Source organism: Macaca thibetana, chromosome 13 (assembly GCF_024542745.1).
Source record: "Macaca thibetana thibetana isolate TM-01 chromosome 13, ASM2454274v1, whole genome shotgun sequence".
NCBI lineage: Eukaryota > Metazoa > Chordata > Mammalia > Primates > Cercopithecidae > Macaca > Macaca thibetana.
The window spans coordinates 63,398,383-63,425,284 of record NC_065590.1 but is presented as its reverse complement, the minus strand read 5'-3'; the positions used below and the strand labels follow the sequence as shown (position 1 = coordinate 63,425,284).

The window sequence follows — 26,902 nt, the reverse complement described above, 5'->3', positions numbered from 1 at the left end:
AGGCAAGGGCCAGGGTGGGAGCCAGACTGCCTGGGCACAAGTCCTGGCTCTGCCACTTACCACCTGTGTGACCTTGAAGAAGTTACTTACAGGCTCTGTGCCTTAGCATCCTCACCTGTAAAATGGGGGTAATAATAGAGCCAACCTCACAAGGTACTGGGAGGATTAAATGAGTTATTTAAATATATAAATTGTGTTAGAACAGTGCCTGGCATATCATAAACACACACACAAAAAATGCTAGCTATTATCATCTGAGAGTTTCACCTTGATAGTGAAGTCAGCAAGGCTGGTGGCAGGATTTGTGGTGGAGAGCACTACAGGGATGGGCTTATGGGGAAGGAGAGAATACCGTAGGGGCTTATGGTTTGTGCTGTGGGAAGGGCTCATTAGGATATGATGTACTGTTTGTCTTCAAAATTTCAAACAAAACCAATAGGAACTACCTTTGTTATGGAGGCATGGTAAAAAAAAATTACTCTTTTAATTAGTTCACTTTGAGATTTGAGGTTGCCTTTAAATTTTCATGAGGATTCTTCTAGTATAATTTGTTTTCTAATTTTTTAAAGAGTAAGTCAGGGTTTTAAGAAATTCTAGGCTGGGTGCGGTGGCTCACACCCATAATCCCAGCACTTCGGGAGGCCGAGGCGGGCAGATCACGAGGTCAAGAGATTGAGACCACCCTGGCCAACATGGTGAAACCCCATCTCTACTAAAAATGCAAAAATTAGCTGGCCATGGTAGCAAATGCCTGTAGTCCCAGCTACTCGGGAGGCTGAAGCAGGAAAATAGCTTGAACCCGGGAGGTGGAGGTTGCAGTGAGCCGAGATTGCGCCACTGCACTCCAGCCTGGGTGACAGAGCGAGACTCCGTATCAAAAAAAAAAAAAAAAAAAATCCTAATGCAAGATTTATGTATAAAGATAGATTGTTAAAACACAGCTTTTACAGTGAATTGGCAAAGGTCTTCATTAATTTGCCATTCTTCAAAGGCATACATTGTTCTCTTTTAAAGACAAATCATTTCAGAAGCACACTGTCTATAGCCAGATGCATTATACTTCAGTTTTTATGAGACTTCTTTCTGGAGATTGTTTAAAGAAGAAAAGAAAAAAACACCCCACACAACGCTATTTAAAGCTTCCAGGATATTTGTCTGTAAATATGTTTCTAAATTTAATTAAATTGAAACATGTCTCAAATGAAACATTTTTTGTTTTGTCTCAAACAGTATTCTAAATCCATCAAACCGTTAGGTGGTGGAGTTACTCGTTTGCTTAAACCGTTTGAAAAGCCCAAAGGCTGACTGGGTTTATGAGTTTAAAAGAAAACGTGTTTTCCTTCTTATTCATAGTGAGGACAGAAGCATTCATTGAGTAACCACTGCTATCCTTTATTTATGTTTTCGTATTTGGCTCTCACCATAGCCCAGTTGTGAGCCTCTTTGCACTCTTGATGAAAATATTTAGCATACTGCTAATTGTCTGTCTTCCTCACAAGGCTGTGAGCTTCCTGAGAAAGGAGACTGTATCTTGTTCAAATCTGTTTCTCCAGGACCTATATCACTTACTGACTATTCAAAGTCAAGAGCTAGATTCAAATTCTGTCCCAGTCACTTAGCTTACTACCTGATATATAGGAGGTACTCAATTTACAGCAATAGCTTTTAACATTATTTTATTACTTTATATGATTACTTCTAAGAAGGCATCAAATGTTTTTGAATGAATGACTGTTTTACATTTGGGAAATTACTAGAATTCTTTAGGTTTTCATCTTCTCAGTTCTTTTTTATTTTTATTTTATTTTATTTTATTTTTGAGACGGAGTCTGCTCTGTAGCCCAGGCTGGAGTGCAGTGGTGTGATCTCGGCTCACTGCAACCTCCGCCTCCCGGGTTCAAGCAATTCTCCTGTTTCAGCCTCCCGAGTAGCTGGGACTACAGATGTCCACTACCATGCCTGGTTAATTTTTGTATTTTTAGTAGAGATGGGGTTTCACCATATTGGTCAGGCTGGTCTTGAACTCCTGACCTCAGGTGATCCACCTGCCTCGGCCCCCCAAAGTCCTGAGCTTACAGGCATGAACCACCGTGCCCAGCCTTCATCTTCTCACTTCTAACGTTAGAGTGTTAATCTAGAGAGCCACAGGACTATTGGAAATCTGTGAAATATGGAAGCTGTGAAATATACTTACTGGTGAAATTGCACTTTCTCTTCTTTATGTTAATGCATTTATGGGGTACAAGTTCTATTCTGTTACATGCATTGATTGCATAGTGATTCTGTCAGAGCTTTTAGGATACCCATCACTCGTAATAACATACATTGTACCCCATTACATAATCACAATCCACCCCTCCACTCCGTTCTTTATCCATCTGTGAAACCTCAGTCCTAGGCATAGTATTTGATGCACAGTAAACATTCATTATATGTTGAATGGTGAGCACTAAAGCAAAACTTGCCATTCTACTACTGTTAACAGGTAAATCCTTTTTTTTTTTTTTTACAACTTTTATTTTAGATATAGGGGTACATGTGCAGGTCTGTTACATGTGAATATTGCATGATGCTGAGGTTTGGAGTACAGATCCCATCACCCAGCTAGTGAGCATGGTACCTGATAGGTAGTTTTTTAACCCGGCCACCCCGGTTCCCTCTACCCTGGTAGTCCACAGTGTCTGTTGTTTCCATATTTATGTCCATGTGTGCTCAGTGTGTAACAGGTAAATCTTAAACAGCATTGGACCATCTATTTGGAATATCACTTATATCTGGGCAAACTGAATACCTATATAAACTCGAATAGAGTATATAAGCTATACTTTAAGGTGTCAGAGTTCTGGGCTACATTTGTAATTCATTGAAATATGATTTCAGGTAAAACATGGATATTCCAAGAGAGTCTGGTGTACACTAATAGGAAAGACATTGTATTATTTTCGGAGTCAAGAAGATAAGGTATGTATGTATTTTTAATATGCCAATTGAAATAACTTTTTGTTTGTTAGGGCTTAAACTTTTCCTTTTCACTCTTCTCTTACTTTGTAAAACTTCAGAATCTTTATGAGGTTGAAATTTGGTATAATTTCACAAATTTATATAATTATACAAAGATCTATCACGTACACCTACAAGGGTCTTGATTCTTAATTACAAGCCTTAGCAACTTTTAATTAATGCATCTTCTAAGACCTAGAAAAGTCTTCTTCTACTCCCTCCCCACAAACATCAGTTTCTTATATTTTCCCAGGTTCTTACAGACCAGATAAGGTTGACAGAAGGAAGCAGCAAGTTAGGAAAGAAAACCTAAAAAGGAAAAAGAATCTAGTTCTGTGCCAGGCCCTCAAATTCCCGAATACCACTTATCTACCCATCCATCTGCCTGTTTATATTCTGTTTATTCATGTTTAATACCCTCCACAAAAGAATCTGAATTATTTTTAATTTCAGAGTAAAAAGACGGGGTATCTACCCAAAGGTAAAATACATGGCCAGTCATCGCTGCGGGTATTCTGTGTCACCTTCGGGTAACTGAAACTATAAAAGTTGAACCAACATGGGCCATGAGTACTTATATGATACAATGATGTCCGCTCCTCTGAAGAGCAGCCTGTGACTGTTACTGTGTTAATGAGACTAAACTTCTTGGTCTAGTGACCACGTGGGACAGTTAGTATTTCTCCCTCCCATTTAGCAGACTACACTCTCAGGTCTGACCAGCTATATTTAAAATACATGCCGTTATACTCAATATTGCTAATGGGGTGGAGATTAACACAGACAACCATTAAAAACAATGCTGAGGCCAGGCACGATGGCTCATGCCTATAATCCCAGCACTTTGGGAGGCCAAGAGGTGGGAGGATTGTTTGAGCCCAGGAGTTTGAGACCAGCCTGGACAACATAGCAGGACCCTGTCTCTACAAAAAATTTAAAAATTAGCTGAGTGTGGTAGTGCGTGCCTGTAGTCCCAACTACTAGGGAGGCCAAGGTTGGAGGATCACTTGAGCCTGGAAGGTGGAGAATACCAAAGTTCTTGTTCTCATGGCCAAGGAGATCTAGGTTGTGGACACACACAGACAGAGTTTAGGGCAGGAGTTTAGTAGACAGTGCAAAAGGAAAAAACAGCTCTCCATCACAGAGAAGGGTCCCGAGTGGGTTGCCAAGTTGTAGTAAAAATATCAAGGTTTTCATAAATGGGCTAGTGAGGAGGGGGCTCGTAAGGAGGGGATATCTTATCCTCCTGATGGTTTAGTTGGGACCAGGTGTGCTATCTGTACAGAGCAGTTTTTTTTTTGTTTTTTGTTTTTTGTTTTTTGTTTTATCAGCTGTGTCTCATTCCCTGACCACATAGGCCGACTCTTAGTCTGTGTTTCTTCGTCCTGGTTATCTGGGAGGGAGAGTTTCTGTGTTTGTTCCCATCTTCTTGCAGCTGTAGGCACCCCCCACCCCCAAGTCTGCTTTTAGCTTCCCTATCTTAGTGTGCCCAAAGGGAAAAGAATGTGCTTATTAAGGCCCACTGTTTTATTGGGGCCCATTGTACAAGTGTGAAGTTTGGTAATTACCCAGGAGACCTTCCCCACTCCTGTGCCAAAGCTGTCTTATCCGTGTTTTACTGTCTGCTCTTTCAGGCTGCTTGTTGTGAGAAGAGAAGTGATTTCCTTGAACTGCATGAGGTTAGAAAAGGAGCTATCTTTGAGCTGCTTTTTTTTTTTTTTTTTTCCAGGCTTAATTCACTTTATTTTTCTTGTATAAAAACCCTATGTTGTAGCCACAGCTGGAGCCTGGGTCCGCTGCACGGAGACTCTGGTGCGTGTCTTGACAAGGTGGTCAGTGAATTCCTGATAGGGAGACTTGGTAAACACAGTCTCCTTCCAGAGGTCAGGGGTCAGGTAGCTGTAGGTCTTAGAGATGGCATTGAAGGTGGCCTTGGCGAAGTTGCCCAGGTTGGCAGTGCAGCCCCGGGCTGAGGTGTAGCAGTCATCGACACCAGCCATCATGAGCAGCTTCTTGGGCATAGGTGCTGAGACGATGCCAGTGCCCCTGGGTGCAGGGATGAGGTGCACCAGCACAGAGCCACAGCGGTCTGTCACCTTGCAAGGGACGGTGTGGGGCTTGCCAATCTTGTTCCCCCAGTAGCCTCTGCGCTCAGGGACAATGGAGAGTTTGACCAGGATGATGGCCCCACAAATGGCAGTGGCCACCTCCTTGGAGCACTTAACACCCAGGCGGACATGGCCATTATAGTCCCCGATAGCAACGAACGCCTTGAACCTGGTGCGCTGGCCAGCACGGGTCTGCTTCTGCACCGGCATAATCTTCAAAACCTCGTCTTTGAGAGAGGCCCCCAAGAAAAAATCAATGATCTCAGATTCCTTAATGGGCAGGGAGAAGAGGTAGATCTCCTCCAGGGGCTTGATCTTCATGTCCTTGACCAAGCAGCCCAGCTTGGTGACGGGCATCCACTCCTTATCCTCAGCCTTGTCTCCGTGGCCTCTCGCGGCCCCGGATGCCACTGCCGAAACCTCCGCGGAAGCCACCGCGGTTCCCCATCCCAGGGCCACCAGGGCCTCCAGGCCCCCCTGCTGCACCGGCGTCATCCACCATTTGGTGTTTTCTCGGAGAAGCTGAGCTGCTTTTTTTAAAAGGAAAGTTTTCTGCTGGGGACTCACTTTACCCTAACTGTCTATCTAAATAATTTCTTTCTGCCTCCTATAACAATTTTAGTACAGCTGAATCATCTGAACTACTGTATAGAAGTAGCACCTTGCTTTTTCCTCAAAAGTTAAATCTCTAATATGTATATGGTTCTTTCATATTACTCTTGGGCTCTTTGGTTGTTGCCACTACTTTTGTTACACTGTGGATGATCAAATTGCCTCTAGGCATCATTTTTAAAAAGATATGTTATGCTTGTGTGGTGGCTCACGCTTGTGATCCCAGCACTTTGGGAGACTGAGGCAGGAGGATTCTTTGAGCCCAGGAGTTTGAGACTGGCCTGGGGAATGTAGCAAGACCCTATTTCCAACCAAAAAAATTTTTTTTTAATCAGCTGGTTATGGTGCCATGTGCCTGTAGTGCTAGCTATTTGGGAGGCTGAGATGGAAGGATCCCTTAAGCCCAGGAGTTCGAGGTTACAGTGAGGTTACTGATTGAGCCACTGCACTCCAGCCTGGGAGACCCAATCCCATCTCTAAAAAAAAAAAGGAAAATAAAAAAATTTAAAAGTATGCTTTATAAATTTAAAAATGAAAAAGACTATGAAACATTTTAGTAGGAAAAGATTTAGAAAATGCCTTCCTCATAATTACTAACATTTACTTTAGTTTCCTTTAGGTCAGATCAAACTCTGGGAGGCTAAAGTGGAAGAGGTCGACCGATCTTGTGATTCAGATGAAGATTATGAAGCCAGTGGACGCAGTCTGTTATCCACACATTATACTATTGTTATCCATCCCAAAGACCAAGGTCCAACTTACCTCCTAATTGGATCCAAGCATGAAAAGGTATTCAAAGACTTATTGGTTGATTTAGAATGATGTAGACTAATATTATTCAGATATTTGTAATAATTGTCAAATCAATTTAATGGAAATAAGGAAGAAAATTTTGCTATAGACTTTCAACTCTGTTTTCAGAGATTATTTACCTTCCTGGAAATGAGCCTTGTTCAAATATGTCATTTTCCAATCCTGTTGGTAAAAGTGGTATCAAGGCTGAAATTAGTGCATGGAAGTGGAGGGCTAAAGGACCTTATGTTAAAAATGTGAATCTCTCAGACTGAGTATTTTTTGGTAAATCTAAGGACTCCATTTTATATTTTTGACTAATTTTATTAAAATTTGGGCTTAGGGCCGGGCGCGGTGGCTCACGCCTGTAATCCCAGCACTTTGGGAGGCTGAGACGGGCGGATCACGAGGTCAGGAGATCGAGACCATCCTGGCTAACACAGTGAAACCCCGTCTCTACTAAAAAATACAAAAAACTAGCCGGGCGAGGTGGCGGGCGCCTATAGTCCCAGCTACTCGGGAGGCTGAGGCAGGAGAATGGCGTGAACCCGGGAGGCGGAGCTTGCAGTGAGCTGAGATCCGGCCACTGCACTCCAGCCTGGGTGACAGAGCGAGACTCCGTCTCAAAAAAAAAAAAAAAAAAAAAAAAAAAAAAAAAAAAAAAAAAATTTGGGCTTAGATACATTGGAAAATTAATTATTTTATGTATTATATGTGCATGTAGTCATTTATGATAAAGGAGGTATCACAAATTAATGGGTAAGCAATGTATCATTAATACATAGGGTTATGTATTTATTATATATTGAGGAAATTGGCTACTTAGGAAACATTAGTTTTTCATCTCATACAGATAGCAAAATAATTTCCAGATGAATTTAAAGAGTTAAAAGAATTCAATGAAATTATTTTTTAAGAGGGCCTTTATCTGATTTCTGAATCAGAAGTACTTTCTAAGAAAACAAAAAAGTGGACCGGGCGCGGTGGCTCACGTCCATCCCAGCACTTTGGGAAGCCGAAGCAGGTGGATCACAAGGTCAGGAGATGGAGACCATCTTGGCCAACATGTTGAAACCCTGTCTCTGCTAAAATACAAAAATTAGCCAGGCAAGGTGGCGCGTGCCTGTAATCCCAGCTACTTGGGAGGCTGAGGCAGGGGAATCACTTGAACCCGGGAAGCAGAGGTTGCAGTGAACCGAGATCGCACCACTGAACTACAGCCTGGTGACAGAGCAAGACTCCATCTCAAAAAAAAAAAAAAGAAAGAAAGAAAGAAAGAATGAAAACAAAAAGGCAGTGTAAGAAATCAGAGTGCAAATGGTTGATAGATTTGACTATAAAAATTGAAATAATTCTTTCTGTCAAATATTATCATAAATATGACTAAAAAGATAATACAGAAAACAAAATATTTCATGGATGGCTACTGTATCCTTAACATATAAACAACTCTTTATAGATTATTATTGTTACTATTGGTCATTGTTTTTGAGCACATGTATCAGGCCACGTGCTAAGTATATCTCTTCTTCATCCTTCCAATTACCCTCTGTGGGAGGTGACCTTATTCCCATTTGTAGGTGGAAAGACTGAAGCACTTTTTTGTGGTCACACATCTGGCAAGAGGCAGAGTTGATATTAGACCCCTGTCTCTAACCACAGTGCCTGTGTTCCTGAACACTTGCCTCTGCTACCTCTCATTTGATTTGAAAAGGACTATGTTTCTAGTAGAAAAATGGAAAGAGGGCCTGACGAACAACTTACTGAGGAATTTAATGGCTAATGAACACTTACACTCATCTGTAATCAAAGATATGCACATTTAAAAGTGATAAAGCTTTTATTGTCTCTGAGGTTATCAAAGATTTTAAAAATTATGCTAGTGAAGCTATGAGGAGGGAAGCACTCCTATACACTACTGGTGGGAATAGAAATTAGTGTAAATGCTTTGGAAAGTACTTTGAAAATATGTTTCAAGAATTCCTGAAAGTTTTCACGCCCTAGTAATGACTCATAATTCTATTTCAAAAAATATATACTAAGAAAATGTTGGCCAGGCACCGTAGCTCACGCCTGTAATCCTTGCACTTTGGGAGGCCGAGACAGGTGGATCTCCTGAGGTCAAGAGTTCGAGGCCAGCCTGGCCAACCCGGTGAAACTCTTTCTCTACTAAAAATACAAAAAGTAGCTGGGCGTGGTGACAGGTGCCTGTAATCCTAGCTACTCAGGAGGCGGAGGCAGGAGAATCACTTGAACCTGGAGGCGGAGGTTGCAGTGAATCAAGATTATGCCGTTGCACTCCAGCCTGGGTGACATAGCAAGACTCTGTCTCAGAAAAAAAAGAAAAAGAAAAAGAAAGAGAAAGAAAATGTTAGTAAATGCAGCCAAACATTTATGTATAGTTTGTTCGACACAATACACATTTTTCTAAAAAAAAAAAAAACAGAGTTTCACTCTGTCACTAGGCTAGAGTGCAGTGGCATGATCTCGGCTCACTGCAACCTCCGCCTCCCGGGTTCAAGAGATTCTCTTGCCTCAGCCTCCTGAACAGCTGAGACTACAGGCGTGCACCACAGCTGGGACTACAGGCGTGCACCACAATGCCCGGCTAATTTTTGTATTTTTAGTAGAGACAAGGTTTCACCACATTGGCCAGGCTGGTCTCAAACCCCTGACCTCAAGTGATCCACCCTCCTTGGCCTCTTAAAATGCTGGGATTACAGGTGTGAGCCACCATGCCCGGCCTACAATACTCTTTTTCAAATAATTTTATTTTTTAAGGATTTTAAACATGGAAAATATAACATTTCCTTTTCAGTTAACAGGTGATAGCTGTCACAGTATTTTTTATCAGTGAGAAGTTAGTAACCATCATAACGTTCAGCAATAAGAAATTGCTTAAATAAATATGGTATGTCCATATGTGTAATAGAATATCCTGCAGTCATTAAAACTTGTTTATAAAGAATTTCTAGCAACAAGGGAGTGCTTGTACTATATTACTAAAATTCAGAAATTATCCTCTACTTTTAGAATAATTCAACTATGTAAAAATTTAATCTACATATATATTTTCATAGAGAAAAAAAGACCAGAAATCTCTGGTGAATGGGATAAGATGGATATTATGTTTTCTTTAAATTTTCTGGATTTCCAAAATATCCTGTATGTATCACTCTGGGAGCCAGATTTTTAATTTCATAGAATTTATTTATTTTATAAAAGAATATCAGCTGGTTGTATTTAGTCTCTTAACATGTGTTATTCTTCTTAATTTTGTCATGCTTTTCTAAGACGCATCTGAAGAAAATAAGAAAAATGTGAATAATGGGAAAAGGTAATATAAACACAGTTCAAGTGAGCATGCCTCAGAATGGTTTGAATAAATGGCTTTTCATTATTATTTAAAATTAAAGCAAGTGGTTCGTTTCCATCTCAAAGTTTTCTACTGTTTATGCAAGTTGTTTTTTTTTTTGAGTAATCAAAACTGTGTCTTCACATTTCTGTTAATATGTTCTGGTTTTCAGGACACCTGGCTTTACCATCTGACTGTTGCAGCTGGAAGCAACAATGTCAACGTTGGATCTGAATTTGAACAACTGGTTTGCAAATTGCTAAACATAGACGGGGAGCCTTGTAAGTTCATAAATATATAAATAAAGCTTTATGGTTTATGAAATGGACCTCAACCCACTTAGCCTAATGGAGTTTTCACTTAATGGGTTCCTGTTTCCCTGAAATATACCCACCTTTTCACTGCCTTTGTTCATCATGGGAGAGAATTCTCTCTGTGGCTCTTTGGCTGCAGGGACACCATCATTCCTTATTAGGCTGTGTCAGGTCACCTCCCTCTGCCTTTGCTTCCATTGCTCCTCTGCTTGGAATGCCCCCTTCCCTGGCAGTCCTCACCAACATAATGAAACCCCACCTAGCCTTACGAGATCCCCCAGCCAGCCCCCTCCAGCTCAGCATCTGGCTCATAAAAGGTGCTTCATCAATGTTAAAATTATGTCCTAATACGCTTTGTCACTTAATTCTTTTATAGCAAGCTTGTCCAACCTGCAACCCACAGGTGGCATGCAGCCCAGCATGGCTTTGAATGTGACCCAACACAAATTCCTAAACTTTCTTAAAACATTACGAAATTTCTTTCTGAGGTTTTTTGTTTTTAAGCCCATCAGCTATCATTAGTGTTAATATATTTTATGTGTGGCCCAAGACAATTCTTCTTCCAATGTGGCCCAGGGAAACCAAAAGATTTATAGCATTTGTAATTTTGCATTGAAATTAAGTTTTTGTTTTGTTTTTGAGACGGAGTCTCACTCTGTCACCCAGGCTGGAGTGCAGTGGCATGATCTCAGCTCACTGCACCCTCTGCCTCCTGGGCTCAAGTGATCCTCCTGCCTCAGCCTCCTGAGTAGCTAGGACCACAGGCGTGCACCACCATGCCCAGCTAATTTTTGTATCGTTGGCAGAGATGGGGTTTCGTCATGGCAAAGGCTGGTCTTGAACTCCTGAGCTCAAGTAATCCGCCCACCTCGGCCTCCCAGAGTGCTGGCATTCCAGGCATGAGCCACTGTGCCTAGTCTGAAATGAATTTTTATGGCTAAGGTTTCCCCACTGAGAGTCTAGATTCTATCCTATGCTTTACACACTAAGAGAGACCATATTTTTTTTGCCGTGTCCAACACAGGAATTTAATAAATATTGATTTTAGGAATGCCTTCAAGTTCCTCTTTATCTTTATATCTCTTTCTACTTTGGCTTCTCCTCTCTAGAGAAGTTCTAGATCTTTCTCCAGCTCTTTCTCATATATAGTCATGCCCGCTACCTAGGTCACCAATCTTTAGCACATTTAAGCAATGTGTTAGTGCCCTGGTAGACTTATTACAGCCTAGTAAATTAGGACCCAACTCTTCAAGATTATCCAAAACAAGAACATGTCTCACTCATAAATGGCAGCTAAACTGTGAGGATGCAAAGGCATAAGAATGACAGAATAGACTTTGGGGACTCAGGGGGAAAGGGTGGGAAGCGGGTGAGGCAAATCAGGTTCAGTAGATACTGCTCAGGTGATGGGTGCACCAAAATCTTCCAAATCAACACTAAGGAACTTACTCATGTAACCAAATACCACCTATGGAAATTTTTAAAATTAATAAAAAAAAGAAAACAAACAAACAAACAAAAAAAACAGTAACATGAGAATCCCAATGGCCTGGCTACCAAAATAAAATAATGTTGCCAAAGAGTTTTTTTCTGACCTTTGTGACTTAAAGTTGTGAGCCAAGCCTGAATGAGCTAATGTCTAGAGGATGAATTTAATGGGAGGCCGAAATAAGTGGTTTATTCAGTTTTCTGTTCATATTTTATTCTGCATTTAGCCTCTCAGATATGGAGACACCCCACTTTGTGTCACAGTAAAGAAGGAATCATTTCCCCTCTGACAACTCTACCTTCTGAAGCCCTACAGACAGAAGCTATTAAATTATTTAAGGTAAAATACTTATATGTTGTTAAATAATTGGAAAAAAATTAAAAATAACATTTTGGGTTACAAAATTTTACTCCAAGAAAATTCAAAATGTGTTTATTATTATTAAGAATATTATTGAAATAAAATTGGTGAATTTAATATGCTTTCTTAGTGAGGATTTTGGATTTACTGAAATAAACTATTAATATGTATGGTTTGGGCAATGTGAAATACTTGGTATCAGATGAATCATTTCCCCTTTAACTTCTAATTTTCCACATCACACCAGGCACAGCACTGGGAGAGGGGTCAGCACTGTCTTTCCTCTCTAGTGTTACTCTCAGTTTCTTATTCCTCAATCTCTGTTAGAAATCCCTGATCACTCAAAACTTGCCATGCACCTTAGCACTCTTTATCGTTCTATCCCTATCATCAGTTACCTTCCAGTAACTCTTCAGATTTCTCTAAGGGCCAGGCGTGGTGGCTTAATCCTGTAATCCCAGCACTTTGGGAGGCCGAGGAGGGTGGATCACCTGAGGTCAGTTCAAGACCATCCTGGCCAACATGATGAAACCCCATCACCACTAAAAATACAAAATTAGCTGGGCGTGGTGACACATACCTGTAACCTCAGCTACTTGGAAGACTGAGGCAGGAGAATTGCTTGAACCCAGGAGATGGAGGTTGCAATGAGCTGAGATCACGCCACTGCACTCCAGCCTGGGCAACAAGAGTGAAATTAAGTCTCAAAAAAAAAAAAAAAAATTATCTAAGGATTTTAGCTCCCAACTCACATTCTCTACCTGAACTCTTGCAAATGACTGTTATCACTTCACTCACCAATGCCATGATTTTAAGATTCTTGACCTTCTAAATTCCAGTAAGCTTCATCTCTGGTCTCCTTCATCATCCCATTCTCCATGTCCACACCTGACTTCACCATTCCTCACAAGTACGTCACCTCTAAAAGCTTCAGTTCAAACATCTCTTTCTTTAAGCAGAATCCTAGCCTACAAGCTCTTATTTTTTTTTTTATTCTTCCATTTTTTTCTTCATCTCTAAGACCTTTGTTATGGACCATTTGCTTTCTTTGAGATCATAAGAACTGCATCTTGACTTTTCTTCCTTCCTTATCCAGTCTGGTTTGTTCCTATTAATTGTCATAGTTCCTTGGGACCCATACTTCCATGCACTCTTCAGCCAGATCCCAACCTAGATCAGTGCTATGTTTTCTGCTCCCAGGATAACCAGATGTGCAATGCTGCAGAGCATCAAACCGCCATGCAGTCTGATGTCAGTATAAATTCAGGGTCTTCCTCTGTCACAGCCAACTTTCTGCCTTTGTGCTTGTCTTTGGTCACATCCCCCTCAAACTCTCTACTTAAGAATACAGCAGAGAAACTTACCTTCTATTTCAGTGAGAAAATTAGAGGACATCAGACATGACATGACCACTTCAAAGCCCTCCCCTTGCAGCTGGACACGGTGGCTCACGCCTGTAATCCCAGCACTTTGGGAGGCCGAGGCGGGCAGCTCATGAGGTCAGGATATCAAGACCATCCTGGCTAACATGGTGAAACCCTGTCTTTACTAAAAAAATACAGAAATTAGCCGGGCGTGATGGCACGTGCCTGTAGTCCCAGTTACTTGGGAGGCTGAGGCAGGAGAATCGCATGAACGTAGGGGGTGGAGTTTGCAGTGAGCCGAGATCACGCCACTGCACTCCATCCTGAGTGGCAGAGCAAGACTCCATCTCAAAAAAGAAAAAAAAGAAAAAGAAAAAAGCCCTCCACTTAACAGACAATCTTTCATCTCTTTCTCCTCCACTCCTCCAGCCTCAGAATATGGTGGATCTTCTGTGTTTCCAAGTCTGGACTCTACACCAGGATCTTGGTACTTCATTTTCCCCTAGTCTCTTGGAGCTCAATCTCTTTCTTTTGGCTTTGTCTTGCCTAAGTTTCTCCCATCTCAAAAAATCTATTTGTTTATTAGATAATATTATGTATGGAGTTATTGTTAATTGCAGGGTCATGGATGGCTATAGAAAAAATCTTTATCAACTGGACATCCAGCCTGAAGTATTTATTGGTAAAGTAATAAAGTAATATGATATACATTAAGATACCCCAGAGGAAAAGAAAGTAGAGGTGGGGAGGTGGTGAAGTTTGGCAAAATGCTGATAATTATTGACACTGGGTGATGGGTACATAGGTGATTATTATGCTGTTCTCTACTTTTATACATTTTTAAAATTTCTATAATGGAAAGTTTAAAAATATCCACCTGTAGAGTACGCCAATACCTAAATCAAGAAAGACTACACAAATATATTTGAAAATCTAGATGACGTGGCCAATTTTATAAGAAAATATAAATGACCAAAATTGATTCCACAGGAAAAGGAAAATCTAAAGAGGAGTTTACCAAACTTTATGTGTAGATAATTTCAATGCTGTTTAAATTGTCCCAAAGCATAGAAAAAGAAAGAAATTTTCCAAATTCAATTTTTTCTTTTACTTTTTACTTGGGACAATTTCCAACATATATGAGTAGAGAGAATATTACAATGAGGCCTAGAGTGCCCGTCTTTCAGATCCGCAGTCATCAACACATGGCCAATTTTGTTTTATTCTCCCATTCCCCACTGTACCCTAACTTTGGATTATTTTGAAGCAATCCTCGATCATTATATCACCATATTCTCTTTGTTAAATAAGTATCACTTTCATACAAGAGTGCAGCAAAGATTGTACAAAAATAATAAAATATTAGCAATCAGAATCCAGCATCATTTTAAGAATATTAAATCACTCAACTCAATAGCAAAAAACAAATAATCCAATTTTAAAATGGGCAAAAGATCTCAATAGACATTTCTCAAAAGAAGACACTCAAATGGCCAACAAGTATATGAATCAATGCTAAGCATCGCTGATCATCAGGGAAATGCAAATCAACATCATAATGAAGTATCATCTGACCCCAGTTAAAATGGCTGTTATCAAAAAGACAGAAAATAACAAATGCTGTCAAGGATGCAGAGAAAGAGGAAAACTCATACACCATTGGTGGGAATATAAATTAGTACAGCAACTTTGGAAAACAGTGTGGAGGTTCCTCAAAAAACTAAAAATAGAACTACCATGTGATCTAGCAGTCTCACTGGGAGTATATCCAAATGAAAGGAAATCAGTATATTGAAGAGATATCTGCATTCCTCTATTTATTGTAGCACTGTTCACAAGAACTGGTATATGGAATCAACCTAAGTGTTCATCAGTAGATGAATGGATAACGATAGGCCGGGCCAGTGGCTCAGGCCTGTAATCCTAGCACTTTGGGAGGCCAAGGCAGCCAGATCACTTGAGGCCAGGAGTTTGAGACCAGCCTGGCCAACATGGGTAAACCACATCTCTACTAAAAATACAACAATTAACTGGGCATGGTGGCGCATGCCTGTAATCCCAGCTACTAGGGAGGCTGAGGCACAAGAATCACTTGAACCTGGGAGGTGGAGGTTGTAGTAAGTAGAGATCGTGCCACTGCACTCCAACCTGGGTGACAGAGCAAGACTCTGTCTCAACAAAAAAAAAAAAAAAGAAAGAAAGAAAATGTAGTATATATACACAATGGAATATTATTCAGCCATTGAGAAAAACAAAGCCCTGTCATTTGTAGCAACACAGATGGAAATAGATGGAATTGGAGAACGTTATGTTAAGTAAAATAAGCCAAGCACAGAAAGACAAACATCTCATGTTTTCACTCATAGGTGGAAGCTAAAAAAGTGGATTTCATAGAGGTAGATGGTAAAATAGAATGGTGGTTACCAGAGGCTGGGTAGTAGGGGGTGGAGGGATGAAAGGAGGTTGGTTAATAGGTACAAAAATACATTTATATAAAAAGAATAAGTTCTAGTGTTCAAAGCACAGTAGGGCAACTATAGTTAACAAGAACTTAGAGTGTATTTCAAAATGCTTAGAAGAGAACATTTGGAATGTTCCCAACACAAAGAAATTATAAATGTTAGAGGTAGTGGATATCCCATTCCCTTGATTTGATCATTACATGTTGCATGCATGTATCAAAAAACTCATATACTCCATTAATATATGCAGCTATTATGTGTCGATAACATTTTTTAATGTTAAAAAATGTTAAATCATGACTGAAAGGGATTTCTTCTAGGAAATTAAGGATGGCTAAGTATTAGGATATCTATTAATATTACTTACTATTAGGGAGATAATCATATCTGTAGATGCTGAAAAGGCATTTGACAAATTTAACACTTATAGATAGCAATACATATATACCTCTTTAACATGACAGAATATTCCTGTTTTAGCTAAAAGCAAGCATCATGCTTTATGGAGAAATTTTGGAAACGTTTCCACTAAAGTGAGAAAAAGACAAAGATGTGCCCCATTATTTTTAAAATTTTTCAATTAAAGTATAAATTTTATAAGGTTTGTCATTATTATTATTATTTGATATTCTCTTAGAGAACTAACCTATGTAATTAGGCAGTAAATAAAAATATTTACAGATGGCATATTTGTATACCCAGAAAACCCAAAAGAACAAACTAAAAAACTGCTACACACGAAAAGAGAATTTGATAAGATAGTGAGAGGTACAAAATAAGCAAAAAACAAACGCTTTTATGTGTGCAAGCAACAACCAGTTAGAAGACAGAAAGGAAGAACTACTTTGGGCCATGATGAAGTTACAGGACTGGATTTGTCCTGCCAGTGGTTTTTAGACATTGAACGCAGGCAGTGCAGGACAGATTCTTCAGAAAACTAATGACATAAGCTCTATGATTGCTGCAGCTTACTGTCTGGAGAGATTCAAGACTGCTGTGCAGAGAGGGAGCACCCAAATAGAGCCTGGCAGTCTTCCTGAGTTGTGAAGACAGAGTTCAGAATTTGAGAAGGCCAAGGTAGACTTCACGGGGCTGATCGGGCACGGTGGCTCACCCTGTAACCCCAGCACTTTGGGAGACTGAGATGGGCGGATCACCTGAGATCAGGAGTCCAAGACCAGCCTGGTTAACATGGGGAAACTCCGTCTCTACTAAAAATACAAAAAGTAGCCAGGTGTGGTGGTTGGTGCCTGTAATCTCAGCTACTCGGGAGGCTGAGGTAGGAGAATCACTTGAACCCAAGAGGCAGAGGTTGCACTGAGCTCTGCACTCCAGCCTGGGTAACAGAGCAAGACTCCATCTCAAAACAAACAAACAAACAAACAAACAAAAACAGGGCTGAGAGGAGAGAGCTAAAGAGAGGGAGGGAGGGAAAGCTCTGGAGATTTGAGTTTTCATCTGAGAACTGATAAGCATGTGTGTGTTTGAGGAAAGTACCTGAGGCTGAGGACAGAAAGACACAGGCAAGAACATTCCAGCTCACACAGAGCTGGAAATAGTTTTCCCATCTTCTAGAATGGAAAAATCTCTGATACGCTGGACATCAAATAGAGTGCACAGAAGGTGATTGCCTCTGGAATGGGGCCCAGATAGTACTAAATATAAGGCTGTTCTGGTCCACTCTAAGAAACTTAAAAGAGACCTTGGAAGAATCAAACCGTTTCCAAGTAATTTAACTATCATCTGAGAGCAAAACTAAAAACTATTTAAAGCATCCCAAAAAGTCCAGTGCCCAAGAATATAACATTTACAATGTCTGCATCCAGTCAAAGATCACCAGGCATACAGAGAATCAGATCAAGTATGACATACAATGGGTAAGAAAAAGTAATCATAGAAACATATCTAGAAATGATGCAGGTGATGGTAGGTAAGGACATCTCTGTGTATCTGTTGTCTATTGTTACATTTACAATTTCCCCAACACTTAGTGACTTACAACATTTGGTTTTGAAGGGTCAGGAATCTGGAAGCAGTTTAGCTGGGTGGTTCTGACTCATAGTCTCCTGATGGTACCATCAAGCTGTCAGCGGGGGCAGCAGGCATCTGAAGATTGGAATGGGGCTGGAGGATTCCAAACTCTCTCACGTGGCTGTTGGCAAAGAAGCCTCAATTCCTCACTACATGGGCCTCTCCAAATGACTGCTCAAGACATGGCAGCTGCCTTCCCCAGAGCAAATGATCTAACGGGGAAAGAGAGAGAGTGACCAAGATGGAAGTGCATTGTTTTTTATAAGCTAATCTTAGAAATGGCATGCCACATTCTACCGTTCACACAGACCAACACTGGTAGAATACAGGAGGGGATTACCTACGGATCTGAATGTCAGGATGTGGAGCTCACGGAGGACCACTTTGGAGATTGGCCACCATACTTCACGTGTTCAGGAAGGTAGAGGAAAGCATGAGCATTTTAAGAAGAGTAAGAGAAGAGATTTAAAAGACTCAAATTGAATTTTTAGAGATGAAAAATGCAATGACTAAAATGAAAAATACACTGGATGAGATTCACATGTCTTTGGAAGCTCTGTTAATAAGTATGTAGATGTTTAGGACTGTTATGTCTTCTAGATGAACTGACCCCTCTATCATTATAAAATGACCCTCTTTATCTCTGGCAGAATTCCTTGCTCTGAAATCTACTTTGTCTGCTATTATTGTAGCGATTCCAGATTTCTTTTGATTAGTGTTATCATAATATATCCTTTTCCATCATTTTAAACAAAAACTACTGCTGAAAAGAGAATCGATATAATTCATGCAGAATAAATCTACTCACTTCTCACCTTGAATATATCTGTTTTTGTTTAATTCAGACCTGCCAGCTTTTTATAAATGCTGCAGTTGACTCTCCTGCAATTGATTACCACATATCTCTAGCCCAGAGTGCTTTGCAAATCTGCCTGACACATCCTGAGCTGCAGAACGAAATTTGCTGTCAGCTTATTAAACAGACAAGACGAAGACAGCCACAGAATCAACCAGGACCATTGCAGGTAGATATTGATATTGATACATATACATGCAATTTAAAGTGATACTGTTTTTCTGATTGTAAGAATGATACACATTCAGCATAGACATTTGGAGAACACAAAAAGTGCAGAAGGAAAAATAGGTATTAATATTTTGATGTCTACCTTTTTGGTTTATTTATATATTTATATGTTTATATATACATGTATGTATGTTGGTGTGTGCACACTCACAGATTTTTATATTGCTGGCATTACAGTGTGCATACTACTTTTTTAAACTAGAAAATAATCATTTCCCCTGTATCCTTAGACATTCTTCAAAACATTAATGGTCATGTTAACATTAAGTACTATATATTTAGGTTTTTCCAAATTTTTTCTATAATACATACCTCTGCAGTAGACATCTTTGAACCTAAATGAGATGGAGTTTCACTCTTATTGCCCAGGCTGGAGTGCAATGGCACAATCTCGGCTCACTGCAACCTCCACCTCCCGGGTTCAGCAATTCTCCTGTCTCAGCCTCTCAAGTGACTGAGATTACAGGCATGTGCCAACACTCGTGGCTAATTTTGTATTTTTAGTAGAGATGGGGTTTCACCATGTTGATCAGGGTGGCCTTGAACTCCTGACCTCAGGTGATCCACCCACCCCGGCCTCCCAAAGTACTGGGATTACACGCATGAGCCACCGCACCCACTAGGAACCTAAATCTTGTGGACAGGTCCAGCAAATTCCTTTGAACTCATTTTTAGAATTTTCTTATATCTTCAACAACATTCAGTATATTTTAAATTCTTAACAGGTAAAAAATGTTATTTCACTATTGAATCAGGATGCTTTCCTTTATTACTGCAGTTAAATACATTTTTCAGGTGTTTGGTAGTCATCTGTGTTTACTCTTCAATGAACACCTGTTTTTATCTTTGTGTTTTGACTCCCTGTTAGCCACAGGATAAATCAGAAATTTCTTACCTTAGCATATAGGACTCTCAGGGTTGGATCCAGGTTTGTGAGACTTGAAGCTTATACAGTTTGGGAAATGCTCTTTAAGACAAAGACTTGAAAATGGATTACTTTTGCACATTTTAGAAATCATATGACCATGTAAACACAGTTAATAAGGCCTTTCCCAGGACCTGTGCCCAAGAGGGAATCTGAAGCTTAAGCTTCATCTGCATCAAGAACACTTCATAATCTGGCTCCACTGGCCCCTCCTTCTCCACTTCCTGCCTCCAGCAGACAGTGAATGAATAAATACGCCCCATCCTTCAAACACACTCTGCCTTTGCAATATTCTCCACCTTGCACCTGATGGTATTCCTGTTACCTGGATCCCTCCTCTTCCTTCCCTCCCATAGACTTTATAGCCCAGCCCAAGCAACATATTCCCTGTGATCCCTTCTCTGACTCCACAAGAAGTTAGTCATTCCTTCCATTGGTTATGCTTTAAAAAGTTAATACATGGTATTACCATGTTGTATTATAATTTACTGTTTAAATATGTAACTGTCTCCTACTAGACTGTAGGCTCCTTAAGGGCAGGGACAATGCCTATTTCTCCCTCTTTTTTAATATAACGTTTTAAAAATGACTGAAAATTATATATAACAAACAAGGACAAAGAAGATCTGTATCCTACTTTTACATTTATGTACTCTAAAGAGTTTGTCTAATGCTTAACATTTTTTAACAAATGCAGTGCTTTATAGGATAAAGAAATAAAAACTTTGTTGTTGTTGTTTGAAGACATTTTTTTACCTTGTTTAGTGGTCGAGCATTAACCACCATGTTCTTCAGAAGAGAATTCTGCTGTAACGTGTTTTATACTTCCTCAAAAAAATATAGAAAGGAGAATACAGAACAGAGCAAAGGAAAAATAAAAATCACATATATTGCTGTTACCTAAAGATAACCTCCGTTAATATTTTTATACTTGTCCCTTATTTATGTATGTAGATACGTATGTATGTGTAGGTGGCTTGGTTTTGATTTAGGGCATGTGTTTTTTACTGTTTTGCAATCTGCCTTTCTCAAAACTATTACTTGTATTTCAATGAATGAGTAAATACATAAGTGAACAAAAAAGAAACAATGTTTCTAATCTTTGAGTGTGATGTCAAAAAGGAGCACCACGTCTGCTTGTGCCTTGGTTCCTCTGTTGTAGATAACCATATACACAACTAGATGGATCATAGATCTGACCCAATGTAGAGTTTTTTGTTTTTAACCTATAATAAATGCTGTAAACAGATCATGCATATGTGAAAGAAACAAAACGTTTTTGCATTAAAAGAGACTGTCATCAGCCCATTACACTCACTCTGATGTGGATCTCTGACTGGCACGTGGTATCTAACCTATGGTGCTTCTTCCTGCCCAGGGCTGGCAGCTCTTGGCACTCTGCGTTGGGCTCTTCCTTCCCCATCATCCTTTCCTGTGGCTCCTCAGGCTTCACCTAAAGAGGAATGCAGATTCCAGGTGTGCAGCATACTAGCCAGCTGAACTGTTTATGTGGTCTCTGAAAGTCTACGATAAATCATAAGTATTTAATGATCTGCCAGGTACATTTTTAGAAGAATGTATGAAACAAATATTGGTACAGGAAGCCTTTGGTTATTAATGTGGAACTAGGAAAATACTTTCTTCGTTATGTTAAATCTCTTAGGGAAGATTGCAATAAATACTTGAAAAACTGACAGAGAGTATTTTTAAGTGAAAAGTGTATTTGCATCGCAAGTATGAATGACTTAGCATTAGTGGGTGTTCATTCAATAAAAGCAACTATTTTGTTTCCTTAGTTTTCCCTTTTACTATTTTTCTCCACATTAAATTCTTTTATGTGAACAATTTCCCCCATGGTCTTCCCTCCTTTTCTAATTGGATGTATTTGAGTTACTTCAGAATTGTTACTCCTTTGAAAAACACGTTTAAAGTTCAACTTCCAGAATGGCTTTCTTACTCTGGGACCCAGGTCACTCAGCCAAGGCTTATCCAGGGTCATTTTGTCCACCAAGAGGTTTGCGTCAGGTTGCTTAAATAAACTCTTGGACTAAAACAAACACAGTAAAAGAAATAAACAAATAAACAAACCGAACTTGGAAGCAATAGGAAAATATTCTACAGTTCATAATACATTTTGGGGCCTCTGTGATCAAGGTCATCTGTGATCAAGATCATGTCATTTCAGTTGCAGTCATTGAGGAGCCCCTAGACCAAGGATCTGCCTACAGGGCACTTGAATACAAACATATTTGACAGGTGTTATCAATCTGCTTGAATAAGCAGTAAAATTTATGTATAACAAACAAGGGCAAATAAGATCTCTATCCAACTTTTACATTTATTTACTCAAATGAGTTTGTCTAATGCTTAACATTTTCTAACAAATGCAGTGTTTTTTATAGAATAAAGAAAGAAAACATTTTTATTTTTGTTTGAGGATTTTCTTTTTTTTTTTTTTTTTTTTTTTTGAGACAGGGTCTCGCTCTGTCACCTAGGCTGGAGTACAGTGGCACATTCTTGGCTCACTGCAACCTCCATCTCCAAGGTTCAAGTGATTCTCCTGCCTCAGCCTCCCAAGTAGCTGGGACTACATGCGTGTGCCACCATACCTGCCTAATTTTTTGTATTTTTAATAAAGACAGGATTTCACCATGTTGACGAGGCTGGTCTCGAACTCCTGACCTCAGGTGATCTGCCCGCCTCAACCTCCCAAAGTGCTAGGATTACAGGCATGAACCACCACACCTGGCCTGAAGGCATTTTCTTTTTTTCTTTTCTTTTCTTTTTTTTTTTTACCTTGTTTAGTGGTCAAGCATTAACCACCATGTTCTTCATGGTGAACCACCATGTTCTTCATGAATTCTGCTGTAACATGTTTTTATAGGTTACTCTCTACTATTCTTCATGCAATTGCTTTCTTTATATTTGTTAATATTAAATCACTATATATTGACTTATGACTGGTAATTTTAAATTCAGCTTGTGACTATAATAATACAGTAAAGACGAAGAATGCTTTTTGGGGAGGTTTGAGTGAGGCAGTTACAAAACTAAAGTTGGAATTTGAGGAAAGTTACAGCAGTTTAGTATTATCATTCTAAAAAAGTTACTGTCAAAGTTAGCCTAATACATTGTGATAATGTACAAGGGATGCTTTCTTAATGGTTGCATATATTAGGTTGTCAATTAAATTTATTCTTAGATTTTATCTTAAGTTTTGTATTACAGGACAGAATTTGGAAAATATGCCATTTACTGCCAGCGTTGTGTAGAAAGAACGCAACAAAATGGTGACAGAGAAGCAAGACCCTCAAGGATGGAAATTCTTTCAACTCTTCTCCGAAACCCTTATCACCATTCTTTGCCCTTTAGTATACCGGTGCACTTCATGAATGGGATATACCAGGTAGGTTACCTGATGAAAATATGCTTAGCTGACAATCCTATGTGCAACCTCTGTTATAGGGAACAGAGACTTCTCTGCCTACTTTTGTCAGCACCTGGCAGTGACAAACATGAAAATACATTAGACTTACTATCAGAACAGCTGAGTTTTGAAACAGTTTTGCTACAAAGGATTCGCACTTATAACAAATCCATATTGAACTGAATAAGGGATGGGCTTCACTGCCACTATGATTCTGATGGACAGAAAAATCAAAAACATTTTGGTTGGGGCTTTTTCCCATCAGTACACCTGCTAGGTGTGGAAATAATTACTGATACTGGGTGTGTACAATTTTAGTCTCTTTCAAAATCTCCAAATCTCAGAAATTATCTGGGAAGACTTCACTGGGCCCTTCCAATTCTCAGATCTAGATGCTTGCTTATTAATTGAAGCAAACATGTTCCCAAACTAGCAATTAGTCTTTGTAACCATATGCCTTTTATCACAGAATTCAGATACTTAACTGCCTATTAAAGAAACAAACATTAAATACATAAAAGTGTTCATTTATTTAAACGTATTTCTGGTTTATTTTCTTCCATTTGATTAAAGATTGCATATTGTACTATAGTTCTTGGTTTGTTTCTAATGAGTAAGCATCATATCTTTGCAAAATATTTATAGCTGTCAGTTGATCATTCTATTTTAGATTTGTGTCTGTTTGCTGAAGCCAAGATTTTTGAGTTCTTCAGCAAGCTAATTGCTGAGGTAACCTTGTTAATTTTCTCCAGAGGAGCTTTGGAAAAAAAAGTTAAAGCACCTAGAAAAATATGTTATCATTAATCATGCATCAAGCATGCTCTGTTTCATCCTCAAAATCTCAGTTTGAAACTATATATTTCTTATTAAGAGAACTGTTTTGTTACTTCTGTCTAGGTAGTTGGTTTTGACGCATCTACCACAGTGGAAGAATTTTTGAATACTTTGAACCAGGACACAGGAATGAGGAAACCAGCACAGTCTGGATTTGCATTGTTCACTGACGATCCTTCTGGCAGAGATTTAGAGCACTGTCTTCAAGGAAACATCAAGGTGAAACCAAGTCCTTTTTAGGAGCCAAGCCCAATGAACAGCAAAGAAGCTGCTCTTTACAAGAAGAGTACACTTTGCAAGAAGTTTAGTTTAGGAGTTTTCCAAAAATTTAACCAATCTAATCTCCACGATAAGAAAAAAATACAGGACTTTGTTAAACTCATAGAATTCTTAATATACAATCTCTACATTTATACATTCCATATTAAAGAGAGGAAAAGTGTTAGTAATGGAAATGATACTCTAAATATTAGGAGACTAAGGGTAGATATGTAGAAGTGCTAATAAAATGACTTTCCTTTTTTTATCATTTATTTAACAATACTTACTAAACTGTTTTATCTCTTACCAAACTATTGTTATCTCAGGGGCTGACTGGACTCTGTGGGGAATACAAAAGGACCAGAAATAGTCCCTGCCCACAGTGAACTTAAAATTTGCTTAGGGAAGAGCAACGTTATACACAGATAACCTTGAACTAGAGTTGAAAGTGATGAGTTTTAAGAGTGCTATGAACTTTGCACAGAAAGAGGGAGATTAAGTTCAGCATTGGGAGTTAGGGAAGGCCTGAGCTGGAAATGAAAAATGGTTTAGGAAACAGACCTGTGGTCGGGTGCAGTGGCTTACACCTGTAATCCAAGCACTTTGGGAGGCCGGGACAGGTGGATCATTTGAGGCCAGGAGTTTGAGACCAGCCTGGGGAGCATGGCAAAAACCCATCTCTACTGAAAATACAAAAATTAGCCAGGCACGGTGCCGCAAGCTGTCGTCGCAGCTACTCTTGAGCCCATGAGGTCAAGGCTGCAGTGAGCCGTGATCACACCCCTGCACTCCAGCCTGAGCGACAGAGCAAGACTGTCTCAAAAAAAAAAAAAAAGAAAAGAAAGAAAGAAAACAGACCTGTGGAAATGAAAAGGGAGGGATTTTAAAAGAATCTTTTCCAGATCATAGTAAAATAACTTTAATAGAGCTTCCATTTAGTAATGGCAATAATATATATAGAATTAGGCCAGTGGGGTGGATCACGCCTGTAATCCCAGCACTTTGGGAGGCTAAGGCAGGCAGATCATTTGAGGTCAGGAGTTCAAGACCAGCCTGATCAACGTGGTGAAACGCTGTCTCTACTAAAAATACAAAAATAATTAACCAGGCATGGTGGCGGGTACCTGTAGTCTCAGCTACTCAGGAGGCTGAAGCGGGAGAATCACTTGAACCCAGGAGGCAGAGGTTGTAGTGAGCCGAGATCGTGCCACTGTACTTCAGCCTGGGCGGCACAGTGAGACTCCATCTCAATTAAAAGAAAAAAATAGAATTATAGAACCACAAGGGACCTTAGAGAAACAATGCACTTATTTTGCAAATGAAAAAACTGAGGCCTAGAGAGGGAAATGAGTTATCCAAAATCGAATAGCTAGACCTGGGTCTAGACCCTTTCCATAAATTATATTTCAGATTTCTTTGGTATAACTTTACTTATTACAATCTTTTTGAACTCGGAAGATGAAAAAGTTACTTCTTTAGTGACCAAATCATGAAAAAATCCCTGGAATCTTCTTGTTTCCAGTTTCAGGCAGTCATACACTAAGATTCCTTTCTGAGTAAAAAATGCATGGCCACAGTCCAGAGTTAATGTGTGTCCGAAAGGGTAAGTGGACCAAAGAGCAATTTATAATGACATCCTAAACTCAGAGCTGCATAGAGGCTGAAAACAAAAAGCTTGAGTATATTTGGTTTGATCATATTAATGGAAAAATTTCAGTCTGCAGCACACTTGTCTTCAAAAAATGTTGATTTGAAAAGTACTGTAAATCTCAATTTTCCACTTCCTTTCTAGATTTGTGACATTATTTCCAAATGGGAACAGGCTTCCAAAGAACAGCAGCCTGGAAAATGTGAAGGTACAAGGACTGTTCGTCTGACATACAAAAACAGGTGTGTAATACGCATCCAGATGCCGAAGCATGAGTATACAATATGTTCAAATAATACAGGTGTGTAATACTGTATCCAGATGCCGAAGGATGAGTATACAATATGTTCAAATAATACAGGTGTGTAATACTGCATCCAGATGCCGAAGGATGAGTATGCAATATGTTCAAATAATACAGGTGTGTAATACTGCATCCAGATGCCTAAGCATGAGTATACAATATGTTCAAATAATACAGGTGTGTAATACTGCATCCAGATGCCAAAGCATGAGTATGCAATATGTTCAAATAGTACAGGTGTGTAATACTGCATCCAGATGCCGAAGGATGAGTATACAATATGTTCAAATAATACAGGTGTGTAATACTGCATCCAGATGCCAAAGGATGAGTATACAATATGTTCAAATAATACAGGTGTGTAATACTGCATCCAGATGCCGAAGGATGAGTATGCAATATGTTCAAATAATACAGGTGTGTAATACTGCATCCAGATGCCTAAGCATGAGTATACAATATGTTCAAATAATACAGGTGTGTAATACTGCATCCAGATGCCAAAGCATGAGTATGCAATATGTTCAAA

At 39.4% G+C, this 26,902-nt stretch overlaps 1 protein-coding gene and 1 pseudogene across 25 annotated transcripts in view; one reads left to right on the top strand and one right to left on the bottom strand.

Annotated features, from left to right (window-relative positions):
- The window catches only part of PLEKHH2 (pleckstrin homology, MyTH4 and FERM domain containing H2), a 124,820-nt gene that overhangs the window by 74,611 nt on the left and 23,307 nt on the right, over positions 1 to 26,902 (top strand). For 4 of the 24 annotated variants that reach the window (XM_050755198.1, XM_050755195.1, XM_050755196.1 and 1 more), the window contains 9 exons: positions 2,881 to 2,961; positions 6,330 to 6,509; positions 10,040 to 10,148; positions 11,897 to 12,009; positions 18,733 to 18,912; positions 21,278 to 21,375; positions 23,128 to 23,309; positions 24,228 to 24,379; positions 26,214 to 26,311. In XM_050755198.1, the coding sequence (XP_050611155.1) occupies positions 2,881 to 2,961; positions 6,330 to 6,509; positions 10,040 to 10,148; positions 11,897 to 12,009; positions 18,733 to 18,912; positions 21,278 to 21,375; positions 23,128 to 23,309; positions 24,228 to 24,379; positions 26,214 to 26,311 (1,193 nt within the window). Of the gene's footprint in view, positions 1 to 2,880; positions 2,962 to 6,329; positions 6,510 to 10,039; positions 10,149 to 11,896; positions 12,010 to 18,732; positions 18,913 to 21,277; positions 21,376 to 23,127; positions 23,310 to 24,227; positions 24,380 to 26,213; positions 26,371 to 26,430; positions 26,551 to 26,610; positions 26,671 to 26,730; positions 26,851 to 26,902 lie in introns of all 24 variants that reach the window. The other 20 variants (XR_007718938.1, XR_007718932.1, XR_007718929.1 and 17 more) reach the window with 12 other exon arrangements.
- On the bottom strand, positions 4,727 to 5,614 carry LOC126934364 (40S ribosomal protein S2-like; annotated as a pseudogene). Its single transcript, XR_007718946.1, has one exon. The product of XR_007718946.1 is annotated as a 40S ribosomal protein S2-like (transcript).